The sequence below is a fragment of the Battus philenor genome, unplaced genomic scaffold, assembly GCF_028537555.1.
Source record: "Battus philenor isolate CCGP_79_NKW_IND1 unplaced genomic scaffold, ilBatPhil1.0.hap1 SCAF_7, whole genome shotgun sequence".
In the NCBI taxonomy this organism is placed as follows: domain Eukaryota; kingdom Metazoa; phylum Arthropoda; class Insecta; order Lepidoptera; family Papilionidae; genus Battus; species Battus philenor.
Genome location: NW_027181737.1, coordinates 11036897 through 11061162, shown reverse-complemented (window position 1 = coordinate 11061162; position 24266 = coordinate 11036897). Strand labels below are relative to the sequence as shown.

Sequence of the window (24266 nt, the reverse complement as noted above, 5' to 3'; positions counted from 1 at the left end):
AAAATTATTTGTGAATGTGTAAGACTGATACCATTAAAAATGTTAATATTCCTCAAAACAAATAATGTACACCGTTTCATTTAAAATAACCGAAATATAATGTAGAAAAATAAATTTAAAAGTTTTAATCCGTTCGTTCTCGACTAAAAATTTTTCGAAGAAATCTTATGTGTATGAGTGTTGTTTTACGCGTTATATACAGTTTATCATATGATTTAATTTGGTACATAAATGTACAGTATTATCTATAGTTGGGGTTTTATATACTTGTCTGAAAGTTAAAATAAAAAAATTTATCTAATACTTGTATTGCAGAAATTCTTACATAGGTAAGAGGTAGGGCCCTTGTTTTTTTTAATTCCTTTCTTAATAACTATTATTTCTATTTAATTTCAGCTCGAGATAAAAATGAAAGAAAACTGTTTGGATTCGCGTTCGCAAGGCTTATGGAAGCGAGTGGTGCAACGCTCAGAGACGGCGCTCACGAGTTATACGTGTATAAATGTGATGATCCGTCTAAGTAAGTTATTTATTTATATATTGGTATACATTACGCAATGGCGTACTTAATGCCTATGGGCTTTCTCTACCGGTCAACTTAGAGTGGAGCAGACACATGTACAGAGAAATAGATAAATATTATACCTATTATCAAATCAGTAATAAACACAAACATAAACAGGAAGACTTTAAAGATAAATGAATTACACAATGTTATTAAATATTTTCCGGTTTTAATTTGTTCCGAATAAGCTTAAAGTTCAAATTCCAATTTAAAATATGTTTATACGTGTAGGCACGCAATTTTGAAATGTTAGTTAATTTAATATTATAAGCATCAAGCCGGCGGTGGCTCAGAATGCTATTCTGCAGAGAAGAGTCGACCAGGAACTCAATAGTTGATCTTTTTGTATAAAAATAAATAATGTCTATGTGTACATTATAATATCACCCATGTAAATGAGTGACCAAACCAAGTCCCACATATTTCGATCAACTAATAATCTTGTATGCCATAATAAGACTATTTTAAAAATGTTATTTTAATTTTGAATTTAAAACTAAGACGAGGCAGGTCTTAGACGCGTGTTGGTAATTTAATATATATACTTACACTCAGACCCGTGAAGGATTTGTTAACTTTTTGAAGACAAAATTAAAGTGCTACCGACATCGCTGTACCGTAGGAATGCGCGGTGAGGTGAGCAACGAGGAAGAAAGAGCATGAGCGCCGCTGCCGTTAGCATTGACGGCGAGGTGATGGAACATAGCAGCAAATATTCCCCCGTCTCGCGCGCACACCTAAGGCGTGGTACAGCGGTGTTGGTACCATAAGTATTTATTTAACTTGTGTAATATATAACAAATATCATGTATGTAGATTACAGAGTGCCAGTTATCTTTCTCTACCATCATGCGCGAACGACACAGCGCGTACTGCACCCACCAATGGCGTTATTCCATCGTTCCAAAGGAGTTCCAAAGAAAATTGCACCATAAGCACGCTGTTATGTTCAACTAAACTAACTCAGAACGGTACAATTAATATTTTTCATAACTATGCTCTAATATAACTCTTTTATCGAGGTAACCGTTAACGGTTTTGTAGAAACTGCTTAACGTTGTATATGTTTATATATCCTTATATTTTAATTGATGCTTGGCGGCATCCTACAGGTGAAAATGTTCCAAAATGCAACAACCCCAGCAGAGGTTATAGAGAAAGCAGTCGAATTTAATTGTTAAGCATAACCATGATCAAGTTTAGGATCAAGAGATCTGCTTAGTTTCTTGAATAGCGACCACGAACCGTTAGACGCGGCGTGGGTAGGCCCACCACTATGTGTACCGACGACATAGTGACAAATTGCGAGAAGTCTATGTTAGTATTCCATAGTCTTCCAAAGGGCCTCAAAAGAATCTACTACATCATTCCTGTAATGTTAATGGTTTCTCAATCAGGTGAATTGAATAATACCGAGCCCAAGGTAGCTCTTTGGCTTGTTTACTGTAAACAGGTCTATGCTAATTACCTTAAAGTCTCTGTACGCATAAATCCACAAAGCTGTGAATGCCATCGGGAAAATGGTATGTAGTAAGTAGATATGTTATAAGCTCATTAGTGCCTCTGATTTTTTAATGAAGATATACTAGACATATTCCGAATACTTTTGTACTGTCAAATGTCAGGGTGAGGCAAGAATTAAAATGCCATTTGTAATCTTAGAGATTTGTAACGTCACGACGCTAAGACTAAAAATAGTCATGGACGTATACTGACTATTCGCGCACAATTGACTAACCGCGGGATCACTCAACTGTGACTCCGCGAACACTAACTGTTCATGCCATGGACGCTACTTCACTTCGCTACCTGGCAACGTACCGACTATCGCTTCCTTAAAGCTTGATATCCCTGGCAAGACGTCAGACGAAATCTCACAGACTTCCTCGAGATCCGTCCTTAAATACCGGCAGGTAATTATGTTAGCGAGTTGAGGTAAAGAAACAATAAAGCCACTATTCACTCACCGCTTGTCAGGTGTAGATAAAGAAGCAACAAAGCGAGGGACGCACAATAGCGCGACCAAATAATTATTACATTAATTAAACCATCCTTTTGTTTGTCGTACCGTCAGCCCCGACTGGATTTATAATTCGTCCACTTTTCGATGAGGTTTCCTTTGTGTCGGATATTTGAGCGTCCGTTATACTGTTATAAAATTACATACTTTAATTATTATCACAGAGGATCTATTAGCGCTACTTCAGTGGCGCGCTCGACCGGAGAAAGTGCAAGAGACGCTGTTACGAGTACTGAGGCTCGGAGATGGACTCAGTTGCGAAGAGCTCATCAAATTCTTACGGGATGTACTGGACGCATTGTTCGCGCTCTTCTCTACGGAAGATGGAAATAGGTTTGTGTGTTGTATATTTATTAAATTAATTAAATAAATACTTACTACTAATAACCTTATTAACTCGAAACTAGTTTTCTTTTCAGTAATAGTACTATTATAGCTATTACAAATATGTGCAAATGACTACTAGATATCATTTACAATTTGGATTAACGCTGAAAACGTACTGAAAAAATGCTGAAAAACTTATCATTTAAGCATTTTCTTACCGCGGGCACACTCGCTATGAACGGATCAAGATTGCACTGTTGACACATTTTATTAAAGCTTGCAATTGCACACACAATACAATTATTTTTTTCCTGTAATTCGAATACGCTTTGGGTAAACGTAAGACTGAATATTGCGTGGTCAAAAATCTTTTGTACATATTTGGAATTTTTAGTGGTTTATACAGTTTCACAAGTTTTAAAGTTTTCGTAAGTACACCTATAAGACTTAAGGCCCTTAGTATAGTGTAAAATGTATTCTATATTATTGTTATTATGATTCTCCTCGGCAGTTCCCCCCACTGTTTTTTGAGGATATAATTTCATAAAATCCGATTTCAGTAATTTTAACCAGCGCTAAAAAACATCTTGCATGTATAAGTAATATTCTTGAGATATCTCAATAGATGTCGTCATAGGCAGGACGACGGCTTTTTTTCCCAATCGTTTGCATATTCTTACATAAATAGAGCACTAATAGTTTTCCCAATATTGTAATATTCCTGTGTATATGGTATGATGGTGTCACTTAGTCGTCATTTAAAAAAATTTTTGTCATTGTCCATCTGATAAAATAATTTAGTATTTTTTTTATTTTCAGCACTCCACACTCGGGGACGGTATTCTTGGTGCTAGTGTCAATCTGCAGTTTGTTGGATGAAAGTCGTTTCCAGCATTTCAGACCTGTCCTTGATGTGTATATAGAAGAACATTTTTCTGCTGCTTTGGTTTATAAGTATGTTTCTATTGCATTTTCGACATATTTCTCTCTATGTTTTTTTTTTTTGTAAAATACTACTAAATCTTGTTTTAGGGGCAGGGTTATATACCTTCCTATTTTTACCCTCTTTCTTTTACTCTTCACAGTTACTATCATTCAGCATACATTCAACATACAGCATTCACTCATATTACCATCATGCATCGCCTCCCATTCCTCGCTACACTTCCTGTTACACAGTTTAGTTATGCCTAATTTCGTCACGCACCACTTTACAATAAAACGGCAAGAATGGGTAGCGGCTCCCCTCTTCAAAAGAGAAGCGATGCAAGCAATGCTCCGATCCACTTCCACTTTGCAAGCCACTCTAAGTCCTCTATATACGGGAGAGCAAGTAATTGCATGCACAGCGGTCTGGTCCACCGCTGGGTCACAGACGCATGAGGGACTCCCTTTGAACGCGTACAATGCAATTATGTAAATAAAACACAGTAAAATAAAGAAAAAGTGCTATCGTGATCTTTTAGCATTGAAGTAACTGGAAAACTGTTTCTTTTGTTTACGTTATTGTTTTCCGTTTTTACTACATCGACTAACTTGCAGTCGTTACAAAATTTTGGATGAAGTGGTTCCTGTATGTTAATATCATTCTAATTTTATTGAAAGGGGTTTACTATCATCGGTGCAGCATTGCGCAGAGTGGGCCGCGGGTGCCGAAGGACAGGAACCAATCCGCAAATGTTTGCGTTCGCTGGGCGCTGTATTTCGTTTGGCTGTGCGATCGCGTCGACTATTTTCTCGTGCGACGGGTGGACAGTACGAGGACAGCTTTAGAAGGGACGTGAGGGCCGCATTGCATGCATTGAAGGCACTGGCTCAACATCCTCATAGAGAGCATTTAGCCCCGGCACAGGTTAGTTCATTGCTAAAATGTTACACTTATTTATTTTCTCTTTTTCTTCCACTATTTGTGGTCTCCCTATTCAATCATAGACGCTTTTCTGCAGTCCTTGGTCTATCTGATAGACTCTGCCGTCAAATATAAGGCAGGTGTGATCGGCCCACTGTTCCTTTTATGAGCTATAAGTCAACAATAATATTTTGTAAACTAATTACTTTGTTTCGAATTAGACCCCGTAGTAAAATGTTGAACACAACTCTCTTTATTACGTGCTGTGAGATCATTTGCTGGTAGACTAGAACGTTAGAGAACAGTACCAGAGTACCATATATAGTATGGCGTTATGAATGCAGTTACGGTACTATAAAACCCATTGCTTATAAAAGATTAATACATTCGACGTGATAAATCAAATGCTAAATCATGTCGTTAGGTGGCGTTAATGACGTCATGGGCTAGTGTGGCAAAGGAGGTCGCAGCAGCTCTGGGGCCAGTCGAGGCAGCGCGTGTGACGGCCTCGATGTTGGACGCTGCAGCTGCTAATGCACCACCTGCCTTAGCCAAGGCGAGGCTGGTCGCCGCCCAGGAGATACTCAAGGGACCGCTAGGTCAAGACCCAGGTGAGGTTCGCTGTTCGTTTTTAGTACAATGAATGTGTCATATGTTTATTGTGAAATAATTGATACATTGCTTTTTACAGTAATGTACCAAAAAAAGAACTCTAAAATATTTATTTATACTCACTTTATTTAAAATGATCCTCGGAATCTTATATACAAGGCTTTAATACTTGCGGAAGATCTTGTTAAGGTCTTTGGAAGATGCAGGATATAAGCCGCTTCTAGTCCGGTCCTATTAGAAATCTATTAGAAAGGTTTACGTCTTACGACTAAAATGATAATGCTGATAATATTTTCTTTAGGCTTTCTAACATGAGACTTCTTGTATATTTTGACAACTGTATATCAAGTTACAATACGCTCCCTTGCAAGTCTAGTTCATTTCGTGGTCATCGCTCTAAAACTTTAAGGTCCTAGCAGCCATTCGTTCTGCGGGCTTTGTAGCCTGACTGCCATTTCAACTTGCCGATTCCCCGGGCTATGTTGATTTTGTTTATCTACGGATCTCAATCCTTATTCGATCTTCTGAATAAATCCCGAACATAGCCTTCCTAATGGCCCGTCGTGCGACTGTGAGCTTGCTTGAAATGAGAGACCACGTTTCAGTGCCGTCACATTGGTCGAACACACACCTTTATTTTTTTTGGCTATATTTTTTTTATCTTTGTGTACACTATTAATTTAGTATGAAATACTGTGTATTATAATCAAATCCACATATGATTAGTAAAAAATATTAATTTTACATTTTCATTTTCTGTTATTATTCCAGAGGCACGAAATATCGTATTAACAACCGCGTGCCACCACCTGCGCGTCCACCTCGCGCGCAGAGACGAACTGTCTCAATGCGCGGACATGTTGGGGGAGCTGGTCACTCTGCTGTGGCGAAAGGAAGAGCCAGAACTGGCTGTGACAGATGATGAACTGGATCCGGACGTTGACGTATTGTGTCTAAACACGCTCGATGTACTTGTTGAGACCGTGTTGCATCTAATCGGCGGCAACTCGCCTGTGTTGGTGAGCTGTGAATAATTTTACATAATTTATCTATTCAATTACTTATTATCATAATTTTAGCAGCAGGACGTCCGCATCTGGACATAGGCCTCCCTCATATATCTTTAGTAGCCGGAAGCGACCCGCATCTAGCATCTTCCGACTATCTTGGCAAGGTTGTCTTACACTGTCGGTCTACTTCAGAAAATTAACTTTAGGTTAAGGCCCTAGTGGCTATTTGTTTTGTCTGTAATATAACCTGTGCAATGGCACTTAACACGCTATATCGGTTCGTTCGCCGACGGATCTCGTCTTTCCTGATCGATTATAATTATTTTTTTATTAATTTCGTTGATAAACTCAGAGCATAGGCCTCTCTAGGGCTCTTGTCAACGCGTCCCATATTCAGAGACCACCTTTCAGTCCGTACGTCATCACTGGTAACCCAATCTATTCAAGAATTTTAGAGATTCTGAGTCTATGTTCATTACAGCAGATATATTATTTACATTATGTTTTGTCATAATTATATTTACAAGTAATTGTAATTTATAAGTGGTGATAAATAGCTATGGTCTACAGCTGTCAATGTTAATTATGTTCTTAGCTTTCTGTAGTTTTGTTGTGTTTATTTGTTGGTGCTATGGGTCGGGTAAACTAGATTTATCATTGATTACTGAATGTATGTATGTATGAATTATTCTTGTAAGAACCAATGTTAATTGTTTGTGAAATATTTTTTTTCAGGGTTCAATGGTAGCAGGTTTACTTGGAACTATGGAGCTTTTAAAGCCTGCGCATTATCAAAGACTGTGGAGCCATCTAGCCCCACATCCACACGATCGAAAGCCACTAAAGGATTTCCTTATGCGGGCTTTTCTCGTGTTCAGGCATCTCATTGAACAGGATGTGAGTTTAATTTTTCATCAGCTGTTTGCTTGAACTTATTTGCACACAACGTACAAGCTTACATATGTAATAAATGTATAATTTTAGGTATTTCCGTCTGATTGGATGGTTTTAAGAGTGCAGAGCTGTAAAGTGTTGTTATCGGCCTTGCAAGATTTGGCAAAACCACTTCTTGAGAGATTCATGGGAGATGAACCACCACAATTCGACACGCAGGTAAGTAACGCTTTAAATATTCTATTTATATTCCAAATGCGATAATACAAGCTTTGACAAGGTTCGATTCTTGATTTACTACATAATTTAAGAGGGTATTGATGGACATCGCGTCATTTGTCTTTTCAGTCGTGTAAACCACTACTCACAATGTTTTACTTAATTATTTCTAAGTAGTGAAAATTATTATTTCACCCGTAGGACGTCCACAGCTGTTCCCGGCGATAGTTTTGCAATAAGACCGGTAGGGGGCGGCCAACAATCAGCGTCTTGCGGCGACCTTAATTAAGTCTTCTGTCATTAATATTTTATTGAATTATCATTATTATTAAAGCTGTATATCCACTCTTGTACATAAGCTTTAAAATTAGTTTTTTGACGTGCTTTACAAGGACCGTAGGTAAACGCCCACTACAAGTCATAAGATTCCCCTTAAGATCGCCACGGCGACCTATCTTTCGCTGCTCTGCGACTTCCCACGACCTTATCATGGCACTCTGAAACGGCACCTCGGCCTTCTGCCACTTCAGACCCGTAATTCTTCAACCTGCGTTGGCGACCTTGGTTCTTTTGACTATTATCTAATTTTAATTTGATCTCGCAATGAATGAAGCTCCGTGTATATCCGCCTTTTCTGTTACTTGTAATGGACTATAATGTTGCAGCTGTGGTCGGGGTATTTGGAGTTGGGCGTGGCGCTGGTGACATGCCGGGCTTTACAGTGGGAGCGTTGCGCAGGTCGCGGTCCTGATCGCCCGCGCATGCGCGCCGCTGCCGGCCTGCAGGTGCTTGCTGTCTGGAGTCGTCTTGGTGCGTGTTCAAAATAACTCCACTACCTATTAAAATAACATCGCCAGAGCGATTGATTATAGGCGCAAAAGGTGCGAGGTGCGGGTAAATGTATAGCTTCTTTGACAACAAAAAGCTTCAAAGCTTTTACATCTATTTTCAATCACACGGTTTAAAGTGATCAGTCTGAAATATGTTACAGTATTTTTTTTTTTTTTGGAATGCGACAGGCCAATAACTTCGGGAAAAACAAAATCTGCAGAGACAGATAGTAAACAATAATAAATTTTAGATGTAGTAATCTGAATTTTGAAAACGCTTTGGGTTATTTTTTATTTCTGAGTTGTTTAATAGATAGGGTATAAACCATACGTTTATTGACATCAAATGAGCTATACATTCATCCCTTTAGAGCTCTACACTTATAACCAATTACCAGGTATATGCTATGCTATATGCCTAGAACAATTGAGAAATTTTTCATTTTCAAGCATAACAGCTTACACTTGTGATGGGTTCTGTAAACTAGGTTTGATACATTGTAATAATAGTTTGTGTATGCAGCATTGTCTTTGAATACTAATATCAAAAAAACGTAAAAAAAATAAGTTTGGGTAGCACCGCTCGTGCAGCCTTCTGCTGGTAGATATGGTGGGTAGCCCCCTCTAGGTGGACCGACGACATTGTCAAGCTTGCGGAAAGTCGCTGAATGCTGATGCAGGGCAAGGCCGATCATCGTGACGATTTTTGGGGAGGCCTGTACCTGAATTGACGATGGACTGCAAGTATGTTTATTCTGATCTCAGGTCCGGCCCAATTACACCTGATCGGCGTAGCGGTTGGAGCTTTACTAGAAGTGACGCTGGTGGCGGCGCTACGGCGAGCTGCACTTGGTGCGCTGGTCGCGCTGATGGCGGCCGAACGAGCTGCCACCGGCTCCGCGCGACGCACTGAGGCCGCGCTTGTCGACAAGCTTGACTCGCTCGTCGCCGATAACAAGGCCGACGAGCACTACCGAAGACTCTTCGATACTGTGTAAGTTTTATACTGATGCTCTCATAGCAGGTTCTTAGACTTTTTTTTGTCAAGTATCAATATCATAATTTACCTAGTACCGGTGGACAATCCGTAACATTTGTACATTTACCCATGTCATATTCCCAACCTAAACATATTCCCAAGGCTTAACTAAAAATGTGTATTTTAAATCGTACCATACAAATTTTCATTACGATATATGAGATATAGTTTACGAAAAAAAAAATGATTTCGCCTCCTTGCACCTCTGAACAAGCGTTGTGGACGAAGGGCGGTACTTAGTAAATTATTATATTTATTTAGCCCCCGTTATTGGAGGCTGTCGTTCTCCCCTATCTCGTTTAGGGACAGGGAACTTACAATTTTTAATTAATTATCTCGTATCCTTTTTATTGCTTTATTCCTCTTTCAGTCTTCTTGAAATCATTCATTCGGTCTTCTAACATATTTCACATGATTTTACATACTAACTCATTTTTAGTTTCCTATTTTTCATCACCTTTCTCCCTACACTCACTTCTCAAATGTCACAGGTATTGGGTTTCTTATTTTTCCTAATCACAATTAATGTAGTGCTTAAATTATTTTTACTAATTAAATTTGTAGATATTGTCACAGTTGGTATCACATTTAATTTTATTTATTCTTATGTTTTGTGTACAATTTTACTATCTTTCTATCTAGTCTCGACACATACTCAATATGCAAGTTTTTATAAGTAACACTTGTAGAATTTACTAAAACATTATCTGTCTATGTTGATAGGAGATGTCAATATTTTAGTTCTTCACTGTCGAAAGCAAATAATTTTCCATGAAGCCGAGTCTCCCGAGGACTATTGCTGGGTCCCCCGTACTCCGCCCACTTCGCGAACTTGATGAACTTAGCATTTTTAAATGAACGCCCCCTCAACCCCTTCTTGAATGTAATATCGTAAAATTCATTGAACTCTACTCGGAAAAAGAAATATTCTCACTAAATTTCAAGTCTCTAATTATAATGGTACCAAAAATACATGAATTGGTCAGTACATAGATAGAAATCTCTTATATATAAATAACGAAGCACTCGCCTCCTGCACTCTCCGTTACTTGTAGCAAGCGCTGAATGGAGTAGTCATTTGTAACAAGCTCTTTGACCACTAAAATCTAACACGAAACGACAAAATACATAACCTGAGTAAATATTATATAATCGCTATGCTTGGCAGTTCGGTTGGCGATCGTAGGGTGGTATTATGGTACTCATAGGCCGCTGCTGCCAATCCTCTGCAAATTTGCTTCTGAGTAATGCCAATACTTGTAATTAATGCACAGAGTGTGAATTATTATATGATCGTACACTAGGAATCGAACCTGCGACCTACGATTGCAAATCTTAGTCTTGTAATGGTTGGCCACCATAGCTCATCTATCCAGGAACCAAAATAGCATTGCGGATTAGCAAGTTGGAATGTCAGTTGGGAGACCACATAGTGATCAGAACAATTTTCTGCTGGGCCTTGAGGTTTTAGTGTGATCACCACTTGGCAAGTGCAAGCAACAAGGTGTACAGGTGATACGCTGCTTTCAACTGATCCTGTTATAAATCAATGCGGGAGGCGTATGTGTAGACGTGGACTACGGCAGAATTAATGATGATATTCGGTTGTGCTACAAAAACATATTTACATATTAACACATTTATAAATTTTATCATGTTTATGCTACTAATCGGCAGGGAGCATTTAAGTTCAGTGTGAGTATGTCTTTATTACATAGTGCATTATTTATATCAAATTGTCTTAGTAATATGTAAAAAAAATTGTAAGGGTTATAACTAACTTCTTTTTAAAAAAAATTATCTAACCATATTTCTCTTCTCAATTGTGTTTTTCATTTCTGAAGGCAGATGACAAGTTCTCTCTCTTACCTACCCCCTACCACCCTATTCTCTGCTTTTCAGGGCACTTGTAATATAGTTAGTGTTGTAGTTTGACTTTATTTAGTAATTGATTCGTTTTATTTAGTCTTTATTTATTATGGACGGTTTTTATTTTATTACGTCACCCTTATAGAACCATTACACAGCATTTACAGCAAAGGATTAAAAAAAATAATATTATCTAAATAATAAAGTATCGGTTTTAATTAAAAAAATAATATAAAAGATTACTTATCTTACGATCAGTAGTTTGTTCGATGTGGCTGAAGTAATTTAGGGCACGTGGGTGAATTTTTAAAATTTTTTTTTTGACTAGAAAGGTGTACATAGTTTTAACATTAGTTTAACAAAAACCCAATTTATATTTGTCCAGATACTTGATCCAGTCGCAAAGTCGTAACCAAATAAATTATTATGTAATTTAAATAAGTTTTTTAATGGCCCTAATATTGGTGGCCTCTAGTGCTCCCCCCTATATCGTTTAGGAACAGGGAACTTAAAATTTTTAATTAATTATTTCACATCCTTCTTTTTATTCCTTAATACTCTTTTTGTCTTCTTAAGATCATTTAAATATGTTTTCAACGATATTGCAGCAGTAGTGTTTATATTATCATTAATTATAAAATGATATTGAAACTGTTAAAAATATTATGAGGGTAGTGACTGCAATTAACTGCCATTCGTTAACAGTAAATTGAAAATTACGTTATAGACTTATGGAACGGGTGTCTACGGAAGGTTGGCGAGAAGCTGGCGCCGCGTTTGTGGGCTGTGTGACGCGTTTGCTTGAAAGGCTGTTAGACTACCGCGCGGTGATGCAAGGCGCCGAGCACAGAGATAAGAGGATGGCGGCTACTGTCAATCTACTCGTAAGTAATCTTACTTTGTATACGATTTTTTATAAATTTAGTAATTGCTATAGGCTATAATTCGGTTGCTAAGTCTTTCAAAAGGTTTTCATTAAAAGTAAATTTAAATAAACTTTGATAGGTGAAACAGTTATTTTGAACTTTCTATAAAAAATCGAGATATGTTTTTTAAAAGTGTATCTGCTATTACTGTAATAATTTTGGGACTTTGGTAAAAAAACGCTACAAGTACTTCTTACAGTCCTTTTTTAATGTAAACCTAGCACTGTCTAAAACTGGTTGAAAAGCCTGAATCTTTGATCAGCGCTGTATGATTTCTAAATAGTACAACCAAAGAAATTTTATAACAAGTATATATATTCTATATGTGAGAAACTTTTTTCCAGACCTCATAAGTATATAGCAACAATATTATTTGATGCTGAAATTAATAAAGATTTCTAATGTATCTAGCTTATCAATTCCGTACACTAAAATACCTTATTATAGTACTAACAAAATACTTTCTTTTGAAATTTGAACAGCTCCAATTCAGAAGGGAGTGTATCAAACATTAAATTTATGTTTAAATTATTTCATATTGAAATTGATGATTAATAAAGATTTAATAAACTTAAATGTACCCCGTAAACCACTACGTTCAGCTGCAATATTTAGAATAAAAAAATACTGAACCAATCATGATCTAAATGTACATATTCGATGCATAGCAAAGTTATAGAATATATATTCCAGGAAATTGATAGACTTGAACTTGTTGGCTGATTTTTCTCGTACATTGTTCAAAAGCCTACACTTGTGTAGTGTCACTAATCCAATTTAAGATTAAATTTTGTCATTATTTATAATTAAGATAAAATTTGTATTTTCTTTTATCTTGTCCTTGTACGTTAACATATTTTTATTTGTCGACTTATAAGTCTTTCTTGATGAAAATAGTTCTGATTGTTAAATTTGTATCAATACTATTGATATAATATGGTTTTATTTCTTGATAGTCCCAATTAAACAATTGAAACAAAATTTAAACATAATAATAATAATGATTAGGTCATAAAAATTAAGTGTTATTGGTTTAAATATTAAATCTCAAATCAAATTTCAGAATTTCTACAAAAACGAAATAGATCGCAAAAAGATGTATCTTCGATACGTTTACAAACTACATGATTTACACATCGCATCTGATAATTTCGTGGAGGCAGGCTGCACGTTGTTGGTAAGTTATATGTTTTTTTTAAACTATTTTTTTTGGTTATACTAAAATAAGCGATTTTACTCGTTTACTTTTGTAAATTATTGTGAACATTATAATATAATATACCTTCCAATTTGCAAATATTTTAGTTATTTCAACTTTTATATGTTTTGTTATAGCTATACGCTGAAACTTTGAGTTGGGACAGTAATCAAACAGGCGTAGATCCAGAACATCCAGATGTACCAGAATGGAAACGAAAAGAAGCCTTATACAATCAAGTGCTGGAATATTTCGACAGGGGAAAGGTAATTTGTTTCGGGTACTGTACTTACAAAATTAAAAGTTCTACAAATTTGTTTTTGTGAAATTTTTATTTGCAAAATAAGACCTAGTCTGATTTATCCACACATTGAAATCTTACTATAAAAATCAGCAAATATAAATACTATAAAACATTTTCCTTAAATTTCGGCCTATCAGATGCACCGGACGATAATAAGACGGAACTTAAATTTATATAATGATTATTAGAAAAATATATGTTAACCATTTGACTGTACTTCTTGTAGAACCCGCGATAACTGAAACATTTTGACTCAATCAACCAATTTTAATAATTCTTTTTATTATAAAGAAACAGTAAACATAAATTGTTTTTTCTTTGAAAATTATAACACTTTTTTTTGTTGAGTTAAAATAATGCTGTCATCATTACTTGTATCGGTTTTTTCACTATTTTCACAATTATTAGCAGTCGAATCAACGTCCAAATCAATATGCCGTGACCTGGTTATTTTGTAAAAGTAAAATACAAAAACAGTAAAGAGATATTTTAGAATGACTTGAGTTACAAAGCACGCGTGAATCTAGACTACGTTCTCGGAGCAACAAAGATTAAAATTCGCAGCGTTTTGCGCCGCGTAACAGAAAAACGGTTATTGTTACCTTCGGATTACAATTTTTATTAATTATTGCTAACAATATTCAATAATGATATAACCCTTGTCTTAACTTTGTTTTTTTTTATCTTGAAAAACATTGCTGCCCCGACTTTTGCGGTTTCCATGAGTTCGAGGTGGCAGGGGATAGATGGCGCTTAGTCTTTCATATGTTGCTCTAAAGATCCCTCAGGAGTTTTGACTTAACCTGCTACTTGCGAATTGTGAAGCCGCCGAACTTTTGATTAAGGGTCGATGGTCCAAGGGTCCTAAGGATGGACAAGAGACCTCGGCTTACTACCATCTAAATAAAATTATATAATTCAGTGCTGGGAGAAAGGACTGCCTCTTCTCCGCGAGCTGGGCACGCTGCACGAGGCGCAGTGCGATTACGCGCGGCTCGCACACGTGTTGCGTCGCCACGCCGCCTTCCTCGATGCAGCCCTGCAGCAGCTACGACCGGAGCCCGAATACTTCCGCGTCGGCTTCTACGGCAAGGGTTGCCCACTGTTTGTGCGGGTATGCCGACAAAACTTACCTTTAATTACTATTACACATAACATTCTAATAACACAATAACGCCCCTGTAAACTGCAGCTTCCATCTTAGATATAATGTTATCGTAATTATCATCTTCATATCAACTGATACACTGATTACAAAACATAGTCCTCTCCCAAAAATCGTCACGATGACCGGTCGCTGTTGCGCTGCTCACATTCAGGAACTTCCCGCAAACTGTTATGTCGTCGGTCTACCTGGAAGGTGGAGTGTGTTTACTATCCACGGTGCGATTTTCCCCGTCCGCTCTAACTTCAGACTAACATTTATCCTAGCTACTTCGATGACTTAAGTGACACTAGTCAAAGACCTTCGTCTTCGGACATTTCGGTATTTTGCATGAGAAGACGTTTCAGAGTTTCCCTAACTCTGTCCATCCGAATTAGGTTCGGTGAGCGATCTCTTTCGAAGATTGTTTAATGAAAACATATGAACGTTATTCTGGCCGATTGCCGAGGTCACTCAAGTTTTTTTTTATTTATTTTTTATCTTTGGCCTTTGGTGTAGGACAAGGCCGTTACAATTTCGGATAATAAGTTTTTCACATATATATTTTTTATTAACATTTGTCTTCTTTTTTTCCTTTACAGTATCTTTCATTATTTTTCTTTCCTTCATCCATCATAAATTTTTTCACTCCATAAGAATTATTGTCATTCATCTCTCTTCTCCATTCCCAAAGTATCACAGATTATTTATCAGATATAGTTTCCTAGATTTGCATTTTGACTTTTGTATCTTACATTTTTTTATATTCTACAACTAATTTATTATTATTTATCTATAGTACTTTTTAATCTATTCTTAAATATTTTTACATTCCTTTGGTCTTATCCTACTCTTTATTAATTTTAATATTTGTCATCTAACTTTTATTTCTCTTAGTTACCTCCATTATTGTTTTTATGCAGTACTTCAGAAATGGTGGACGACACGTTACTAGAATATTAAACCTATGATGTACTATACAAAAAGTGAAGGTAATTATACGCATTGCTCTTCGCAGAATAAACAGTTTGTGTACCGCGGGCAAGACTACGAGCGTATCGGCGCGTTCACGCAACGGCTTCAGGCTGAGTACGTTGCAGCTCACATTCTCATGAGGAACACTCCTCCCGATGATTCCATCATAGCAGCGGATGGACAATGTAAGATACAAATCAAATACTGTTTATACACAGACTTTACCGTATATATGCAGTAATTATAAATATTACTGCATATAATATTTTATTTTACAATATAATCATTAGTTATTTATAATTTTATGGCGGTCTTAGCATATTCCGCCATTTCTTGCGGACATTCTGTTAATTCTTTGGAGTAGATTTGTAATATTCTTCTATAAAGGAGTATCGATTGATACGAAAAAATTAAAATAAAAAAAATTGAATGAATAATGACTGAAAAATTCTAAGTCTTAAGTTATACTGCGTTAAAGATAAATTGTTTTTTATGCGTATATAAGAGATTAGATGAGATTCCATTTATGTATTAATTCATTACGATATCTTTGAAACCGAAAGTCTTAGAGACGTCGCCTTAGAGACGATATGTTTGGAATACACCTTTTGCCGAACAGAGATCAGCTAAGAACGGATTTTATGAAATTCCACCCGCAAGGGTTTGAGGGATTGAGATTTTTATTTTAATTTTTTTTACAGATTTTGGATTTATTTTCGGTCCTTTCTACTGTCCATTAGAATTTAATCTTAATGAATATGTTATAAATTGTGGTGACGTGTGTGCAGACATACAGATCTGCAACGTGAAGCCGGTGTGCGGGCGCGTGGTGGCTGCGGGCGCTGCGGAGGCCGTGCGTCGCTACTATGCGTGCAACGACGTCGACACCTTCCTGTGCGACCGTCCGCTACATAAGCCGCCTATCGACAAGGACAACGAGTTCAAGGTGACAATAACAAGCCTTACTACACCTATAACTTGTTACCGAAGTTAATCATTATTGTCACACTTGTTTCAAATTTGACGCCAAAGAGATTTCGTAATAGCCCAGGGTAATCCGTATTTCAATCAACTTGACTTTGCAATAGTTAAATTTGTGTTATGAATTTGTGTATATATTTAAATATGAGTTATAGTGAAGTAAAATATCCGCTATATCACGTCTTAGGTAGCCACGCCCACAGGAGGACTGAACAGAAGAGTGGCTGATATCGTCTTTCTCCCACGTCTCGTTTTACCTCGCACGGCATACATTAGACACTGTTCATCTGTAGCACTATCATCATAATTGTCAATCCATAGGCTTCTACTTCAAAACATTGGCCTCCCTCAAAGTTTGCTGCAATGACCGGTCTTATGTTTGCCGCATTCGTAGACTTACACCTACCTGTGCAACTTACTGGATCATGGGCGCCAATTAAGAACCCTTCGGCACAATAGTGCCGAGAGATGAGCCACTTTAAAAAAGCAATTCTTTGAGCTATGTCTAGAGCTAGTTTGAGCTATTCTTTGACTTTGGTTCTTCTACAGATCTCCAGAAGTCTAATTAAATCTCTCAGTAAAACTCCGGTCTTCGCCCTCTGTAGAACTCTCCTCTAACCTTGAGCCTTACAAGGCCCATCGAAAACAACGTTTCAAGTTATGGTCAACGACTCGTTTTTAATCTTTGCAATATTTCGGACAAGATGCTTCAAAGTTTAACTGAAGCACTGTACCAGATTTCAACTTATAAATTATTATTGTATTTGTAATATTTCAGAGCCTCTGGATCGAACGAACGACGTTAGTAACGGAAAATACATTGCCAGGAATTTTAAGATGGTCGGAAGTTATATCTAGATCTGTAGAGGAAATCCCACCGGTTGAGGTACGTAATATGTTAAAGAAATTGTATATGCATATTAATTATCTTTTCTTTATTTATTACTCTTAGTAATAGTAAAATGAAAAATAATATAAATCAAAAATATAAATATAACGTATAAATTAATAGTCATTTATTTTAAATTCTTGTATTGATAACCAAGATACGTTAAGATTGATCTTTTTTGATATTTCGGAAATATTATTTATGTTGTTTACTGTACTTTACTACATATATCCAAATTATAATTACTAAATAATCAAGTGCCCCTGATCAACACAATTTTAGAAAATTACAAAATCTATTTATCAACAGTTTGCCTGTGAAACTATGGAAGCCACCGAAAGAGAACTACGGAGTCTGATATCTCAATACACGGCGGACCCTACTCAAAATATAAACCCGTTCTCGATGAGGCTGCAAGGGACCATAGACGCGAACGTCCAAGGTGGCATCACTAAATACGAACAGGCGTTCCTAACCGCGGAGTTCGCCAGAAACGCAACGCCTAGGGAGATGGCAGCCGCTGCTAAGCTAAGAAGACTAATAGCTTCGCAGCTGGCTGTTGTGGATGCAGGATTGACTCTGCATGGACGCTTAGCACCTGAAGAGGTGAAACCTTTGCATCGGTGAGTTACACGTAGTTTTTCTTGAAAATTTCGTAAATAATGTGTAACAATGCGTTTCCTATATATCTATTAAGTTTTATTTTTAACCAAGTCAAAGAAGAAAATAGTTAATGTAAACTCTTCAAATATTGTTATTTATGTGTTACGGCACAGAAACTTGATCTCTCATTTCAAACTTGGTTAACTGCTTCGCATTCGCTCAACGAACCATGGAAAGGGCTTTGCTTGTGATTTCTTTCTGTGATCGGATCACAGATGAGGAAATTCGTGTAAGAACTAAAATAGCTGTAAGTCAGCTACTTTAGTTCGAGTTCCAGTGAATTAAAGTGGCAGTAAATAGGCCCCATAGCGCATAGGACAAAAGTCCACTGGAGCCTTAAGGTTCAAGAGGGGAACGTAAGATGTCCACTACAAGGTGGACGGACGACATTGTTAAGTTGATTAAAAATAATTGCTATTGGTCACTTCCAACAGATCCTATCATATCCGTTTCATGGCTGAAATGATGATAATGACGGTCAACTCTTACTCTGTGATTATAGGAATGATAGATGCGCAATAAACAATTATGATTGGTGGATCGACTACTTATCTTTATTTAATTATGTTATTGCCATTACAGACGGTTAGTAGAGAGGTTCAATCAACTGCGACAAAACCTGGGTCCAGGACTCGCTCGCGCCAGGCGGCAGCTCTCTGAAAGTATCGTCAAGTGAGTTTTTAATGTTCATTATTAATATTTTATTGATTTTTTTTATAATAATTAGTTTGCTATCATTTATATTTGTGAATTAAAATAGGTGCTCGATCATTATTACCATTTATTTCATTCTGTTATATAACATTATTAAAACTAAAATTATTTAACAGAATCTATTATACATCATGAATGGTATGCTGAAAAAATACCTTTAAAATTTACATATGTTTATATATTTTATTTGATCATAGTTATAGGCATATTCGTCATCTATTTGACCAAATATAGGTAAAAAAATAGACATTTAAGAAAATTTATATATTAGCTCATATTACATTTGATCCTATATTTGAATTACAGTACACCATTGCCGCCAGTGCCTGCGTTAGATAAACGATCTCAAAGTATACAACAAAGCGATAACTACTATGAAGAAGGCCACCTTTATAACAAGCCTATTGTAAGTATTTTTACATTTGGTCTATTGAACTATTAATTGTTAGTGTAAAACAGACAACCGCTGGGGTCTTAAAGTTCTGGGGTGGAAACCATAGACCGGCGAGCGCAATGTAAGACGTTCACCCACAAGGTGAACAGACGACCTTGAGATCGTCACGAGACGTCGACGACTACGAATGCTGGCCGCTTCCAATCGGTCATATAGGAAATCAAGGAGGGCGGCATATGTCCAGCGATAGTCGTCCTACTGCTCAATTGATAATCTTGACAATACTTAGTGCAACATATCCTGAGGAATTTGAGGCGGAATGACAGACTAACGTTAAATAGTAGTGTTCTCAAATATCTCATGTGCGTCTTGTCAATCGCGCCTTTTCTCATCGGTCCGGTCATATATCGGTACGCATTTAATACATTCATCTTATCATTCAGTATGAAAGTAAATACAATATTAGGGTGACTAACAAAATTAAAAAAAAACTATCACAGTAATCATATCAATCAATATACATCGGTCATCGTAACGACCTTTGTGGGAGGCCCACCTTGTAGTGAACGACTCTAGGCTGACATGATAGTAAATGTAATTTGTTTATTATTTTTATTAATATTTAAAATCTTATTATTAAATAATCTTTGTCCACGAGCCAACGAGATCCTAATCCTTTACAAAAAAATAATAATATATAGAATACACATCAAAATTTTCACAGTGACTTTAATTGTACATAATTAAACATGTTTCAGTACACACTGGAGGACTCGGAACAACAGAGTAGCATAATGTCGAGCAGTCTGCCAGCTAATGATAACAGAGAGAGCGTCGACAGCAGCGGTATGGCGAAATCCGCGCCTCCGCTGCCCTGCCGGCCCAAGTCTGGCGACCCTAGGAGTCCCACCAGGCCGCCGCTGGACCACTATCGGTAAGATTATGGTTGCACTAAGGGAAAACGTTTAAAAGTATGGTTTAAGACTAAATTTCAATTATTTTTATTAATGTTGCCATAGTTGTGACGCAGATCTTCTGACAAAAAAGAAAGAAAAAGCACATGAGCCAAAAGTGAAAAATCAATAGATACATATAGGTTTTTATTCTATCAAAATTGAAATTTTCTTTGTTAAATATTGAACCTGTAATTAACTGTTACTCATAATAATTCAATCTAAAGGCTTTCAATTGGACATTGTCTCAGTTTAAAGCAAATTATTTAACATTTCGCTTATTCCGAAGTAGTTTTTGCCGATAAAGTCACCGTCATTAATGCTCATAATTCACACTTTTTACTTACTTTGACTTCATCGTTTTGTTTCACTTATCACAATAGGATTGCAAATATTTAGTTTCCACAGTCATGCGGCTATAAGTTATAGTCCTGTTGTATTTTAACCGTTGTCTAGTATATCATCAACAAGGCCATTATTTTGGCGTCGCTTGATACTCGCAGGTTACCAAGCGGCTGATAAAATATGAAGGTTCGAGTGGCATCTACACATTATCGGTCCTTCTGTGTAATTCTTGTTTTAACACTTACATTATATTAATTTTTCAGAGATTCATTAGACGAGGAGGTGGAAACGCGACGTCACAGCCGCGCGTCCTGGAGCGAGCCGGGAGATGCACCACCTCTGCCTCCTAGAGTATCAGGTTGTTATTAAATTATTTAATAAAAAGTTAAAGTGAGGTATTAAGATAAGCATCAAGCAAATATGTACACAAATTCAGTGGTCAAGGAGAAAACATCTCATTATTACGACAAAGTTTATTGGTCTTTCTCTCCCCCTTCCATCAATAAATATGTGAAATGAAAATCAAATATATCATTTCTTTATTGTTTAGATGACTAAGGGACCAGAAACACCCGTCTTAGTTTGTTTGGGCTATTGTCAAATTAGGGCGTATTTGGAACAAACACATCTGGATCTCTTTATGTGGATAAACATAATCATACCAGCCAGTAGACGCGCACTGCAAAGCATAGACTTTCCCCAAAAATTACCACAAGGACTGGTCTTACGTTGCCTGCATCAAGCGACATCCCGCCACTTTTACTAGATCGTCAGTCAACCTAGTCGCCGCTAGTGAAGCTTTCGGTTCCTCTGCAGCCGAAAAATTCTTCAAGTTACGGCAATAACCTGCGATGAGGATAAAAATATAAATAAGTTATATTGACCGGTAGGAGACAAGCGGTCGTGGGGCGAAGCGCCAGCCGTGCCACGGCGCGCGGCGCGTAGTGAGACAGGCGACGAGCGTGACTCCGGTGTCAGCGTCGACGCCCACGCCTACACCAACGCCGACGAGCATCGTCTCCATCATAACGGTGAGTTCTTACACCTACATCATACCTCTTAACCCTGCCCTCATCATCCACTGGAGGATACGGGACTGATAGTTTGCCTGTCCCCACTAAAACGTATTTCATAAAAAAAAACGAATTATTAAAATTCTAGTTCCCTAAAGTTTTCGTCGCGAAAATTGAAATTTTTCTTGTATTATTAATAATGCATTAACTATTATCTCTTTTTTTTTATCAACACGCAAACTTTTAGAATTATCCTTTGTGATTATTTATGGCATCAGTATTACGAAAAATGTAATTATCAAGTTCTCTAAGTTTTGTGTATGTATTGGTAAATTTATCTTGCTGTCAAAAGCGAAATGATATTACTTTTACATACTTTAAGAAGGAAAAAAGTACGGTACAATAAATTATAGGTAAATTTATATTATTTCTAGATCTCGACCTTACAGTGGAATCTTTGCGATACGAGGAAATAATCTCAATGATGTCCGAGCCATTGCGAGTCGACGAGGAGGAAATGCCGCCTCCAATTCCGCCGAAGGGGCTTGGGCATCTCAGCAGCTTCGACTCTGGACACCACGAGAACGCCGAGTCGCACTGCTAACGAGCCTTTACAGCCAAATACTACGTCATCAGTATTCCCAACATTTAAATATAAGTCGATGTTCCATAACATGTCAATATATATATTTTTTACTTTCGTGGTTGAAACGAAGATTTGGTCGTTAAAACAAAACAACGGGACGCAGAAGTTCAAAAATATCGGGAGTCATTGTGAAAAGAGAATTAGATTTGTTAATTAGATTTAGAACTGTACCAAACCTCAGCTTAGATGTCCGCAGCTTTAAAATAATGTCGCTTTCTAATATTTAGATGAATTACATTTGATATGTAAAAAAACATTAAATTAGCCAGCTACATTTAATTTATGATCCTAATTGCTTTACACCAAATTGTTTGTGATTATTTTACAAACCACGCACAAGAAGAATAATTTTTGATAAACAATATTTTTGTGCTCTATGTATAAAAAACATTAACCGTAAGATTAGCAAGTTTGAATCATTCATTTCTTTAAATAGCGAAATAGGTCATCTTTGTGCATATCATTACTTATATAATGTTTAACGGTTATTTTACATTAGTAGAGTACACTGTAGTGTAATAAAATATTTCGCATTTGTTTGTTCATCATGCCATATAGCGTTTAATATATCATATTTAATTTTATTTAGAAATGTATGCAGCATTTTTTAATTTGATTTACAAAAACTGTACGAATTGTAATCAACTAGGTTTTCACCCTTTTTGTAAGTCGGCTTTTAGGTCATATCGTGATTTATATTTTTAATGTTTTAGTAATCATTACCAAATATGTAGTCGTAAATAGCCTTTTATGTACAATCAAAGAGATGTGTAACTTTTTCTTCGTATGGAATTTAAATTGATGTTCGGATCAACATTAAATTATTTTTTTGCGATTAAATAAATTTGTGATAAGAATTCTTTCGATTAAAGTCATTCCTTATAAAAAATATAAATGAGATCAAAATGTATTTGGTGAAATGAAATACATATATATTTTTTAACTACTTGTTTCTAATAATAAATTACAATTAAATATTATCATGGATTTTTAGCTAATTTATTTAAAATTTTGCATTGAAAAGTCGTAAATAATATTTATATTGCTATTAAGATAAATTAACATCGATATTTTGCTCAACTATATCTCTTGCTATTTTGTGACAATTTTTTAACGTATTTTTTATTTTTAATATATAATTATTAGTTTTATATACGTATAGCAGTATTATATTATTTTACAATATTTCCGCCCCTTATTGGCTTATTTTTTATTACTAAATAAAATAATAAAAATTGTCGCTGACAATAATTATTATTTAATGTAATTTTGAAATATTTTAGTTAAAAAAAAAGAAATAGTGAAAACTGTGCAGGTAATTAATCATCTTCCATAAACAGTGCAATCTTAGCTTAATTAAATCTATATTTACATTTTTTTGACAATTTTAAACTTTTCTATGTGACTTTACCATTTGTCAGTTTTATGTGCTATGCGAAAAAGCCAAAGTGATGAAATTGTATATGATATTGCAAAGATCTCTTTTGAAATTATTCATTTAAATGTAAGTTTTTTGGATATGTATTCTTTCATCTTTTGTCATTGTCATGTGTCATTAATAAAATACAAATCGATAAAAGGATTGTAAATTGTTACTTTTAATCTATGTTTTTAGTTTTTTCAAAATAGTCTCAGTATACATTTTTTAACTTAAAATCATAAAAGTACTCTTCATTTGAGTCTATTATTATGAATATTTGTGGATAAATTTTAATTTTTGTCGAAATTGTATAGTTTATTTCTGGCAATTTTCATTTATTCAAGTCTTTCCAATAACCAAGTGATATTTTCATACTACAGTAGCTTTTGTAACTGTAGCTCTTAAGCCGTAGCAATTAAATCTACATTTCCAACGAACAATTTCGTAAAGATTTACGTATATTCATA

General features: G+C 36.1%; 1 protein-coding gene across 1 annotated transcript in view; it reads left to right on the top strand.

Annotated features, from left to right (window-relative positions):
• spg (dedicator of cytokinesis spg) overlaps positions 1 to 22811 on the top strand; it is a 71713-nt gene extending 48902 nt beyond the window's left edge. The window contains exons 11-35 of the mRNA XM_068774287.1: positions 397 to 520; positions 1382 to 1536; positions 2750 to 2918; positions 3732 to 3866; positions 4518 to 4764; positions 5186 to 5372; positions 6145 to 6392; positions 7119 to 7280; positions 7368 to 7496; positions 8162 to 8306; positions 9092 to 9320; positions 11962 to 12118; positions 13224 to 13337; positions 13496 to 13624; positions 14585 to 14776; positions 15825 to 15966; positions 16570 to 16727; positions 17541 to 17648; positions 17961 to 18274; positions 18897 to 18986; positions 19335 to 19434; positions 20181 to 20356; positions 20984 to 21078; positions 21611 to 21751; positions 22168 to 22811. Coding sequence (XP_068630388.1) covers positions 397 to 520; positions 1382 to 1536; positions 2750 to 2918; positions 3732 to 3866; positions 4518 to 4764; positions 5186 to 5372; positions 6145 to 6392; positions 7119 to 7280; positions 7368 to 7496; positions 8162 to 8306; positions 9092 to 9320; positions 11962 to 12118; positions 13224 to 13337; positions 13496 to 13624; positions 14585 to 14776; positions 15825 to 15966; positions 16570 to 16727; positions 17541 to 17648; positions 17961 to 18274; positions 18897 to 18986; positions 19335 to 19434; positions 20181 to 20356; positions 20984 to 21078; positions 21611 to 21751; positions 22168 to 22337 — 4016 coding nt within the window. The 3' untranslated portion in view covers positions 22338 to 22811. The remainder of the gene's footprint in view (positions 1 to 396; positions 521 to 1381; positions 1537 to 2749; positions 2919 to 3731; positions 3867 to 4517; positions 4765 to 5185; positions 5373 to 6144; positions 6393 to 7118; positions 7281 to 7367; positions 7497 to 8161; positions 8307 to 9091; positions 9321 to 11961; positions 12119 to 13223; positions 13338 to 13495; positions 13625 to 14584; positions 14777 to 15824; positions 15967 to 16569; positions 16728 to 17540; positions 17649 to 17960; positions 18275 to 18896; positions 18987 to 19334; positions 19435 to 20180; positions 20357 to 20983; positions 21079 to 21610; positions 21752 to 22167) is intronic.
• The last annotated feature ends 1455 nt before the right edge of the window (positions 22812 to 24266 follow it).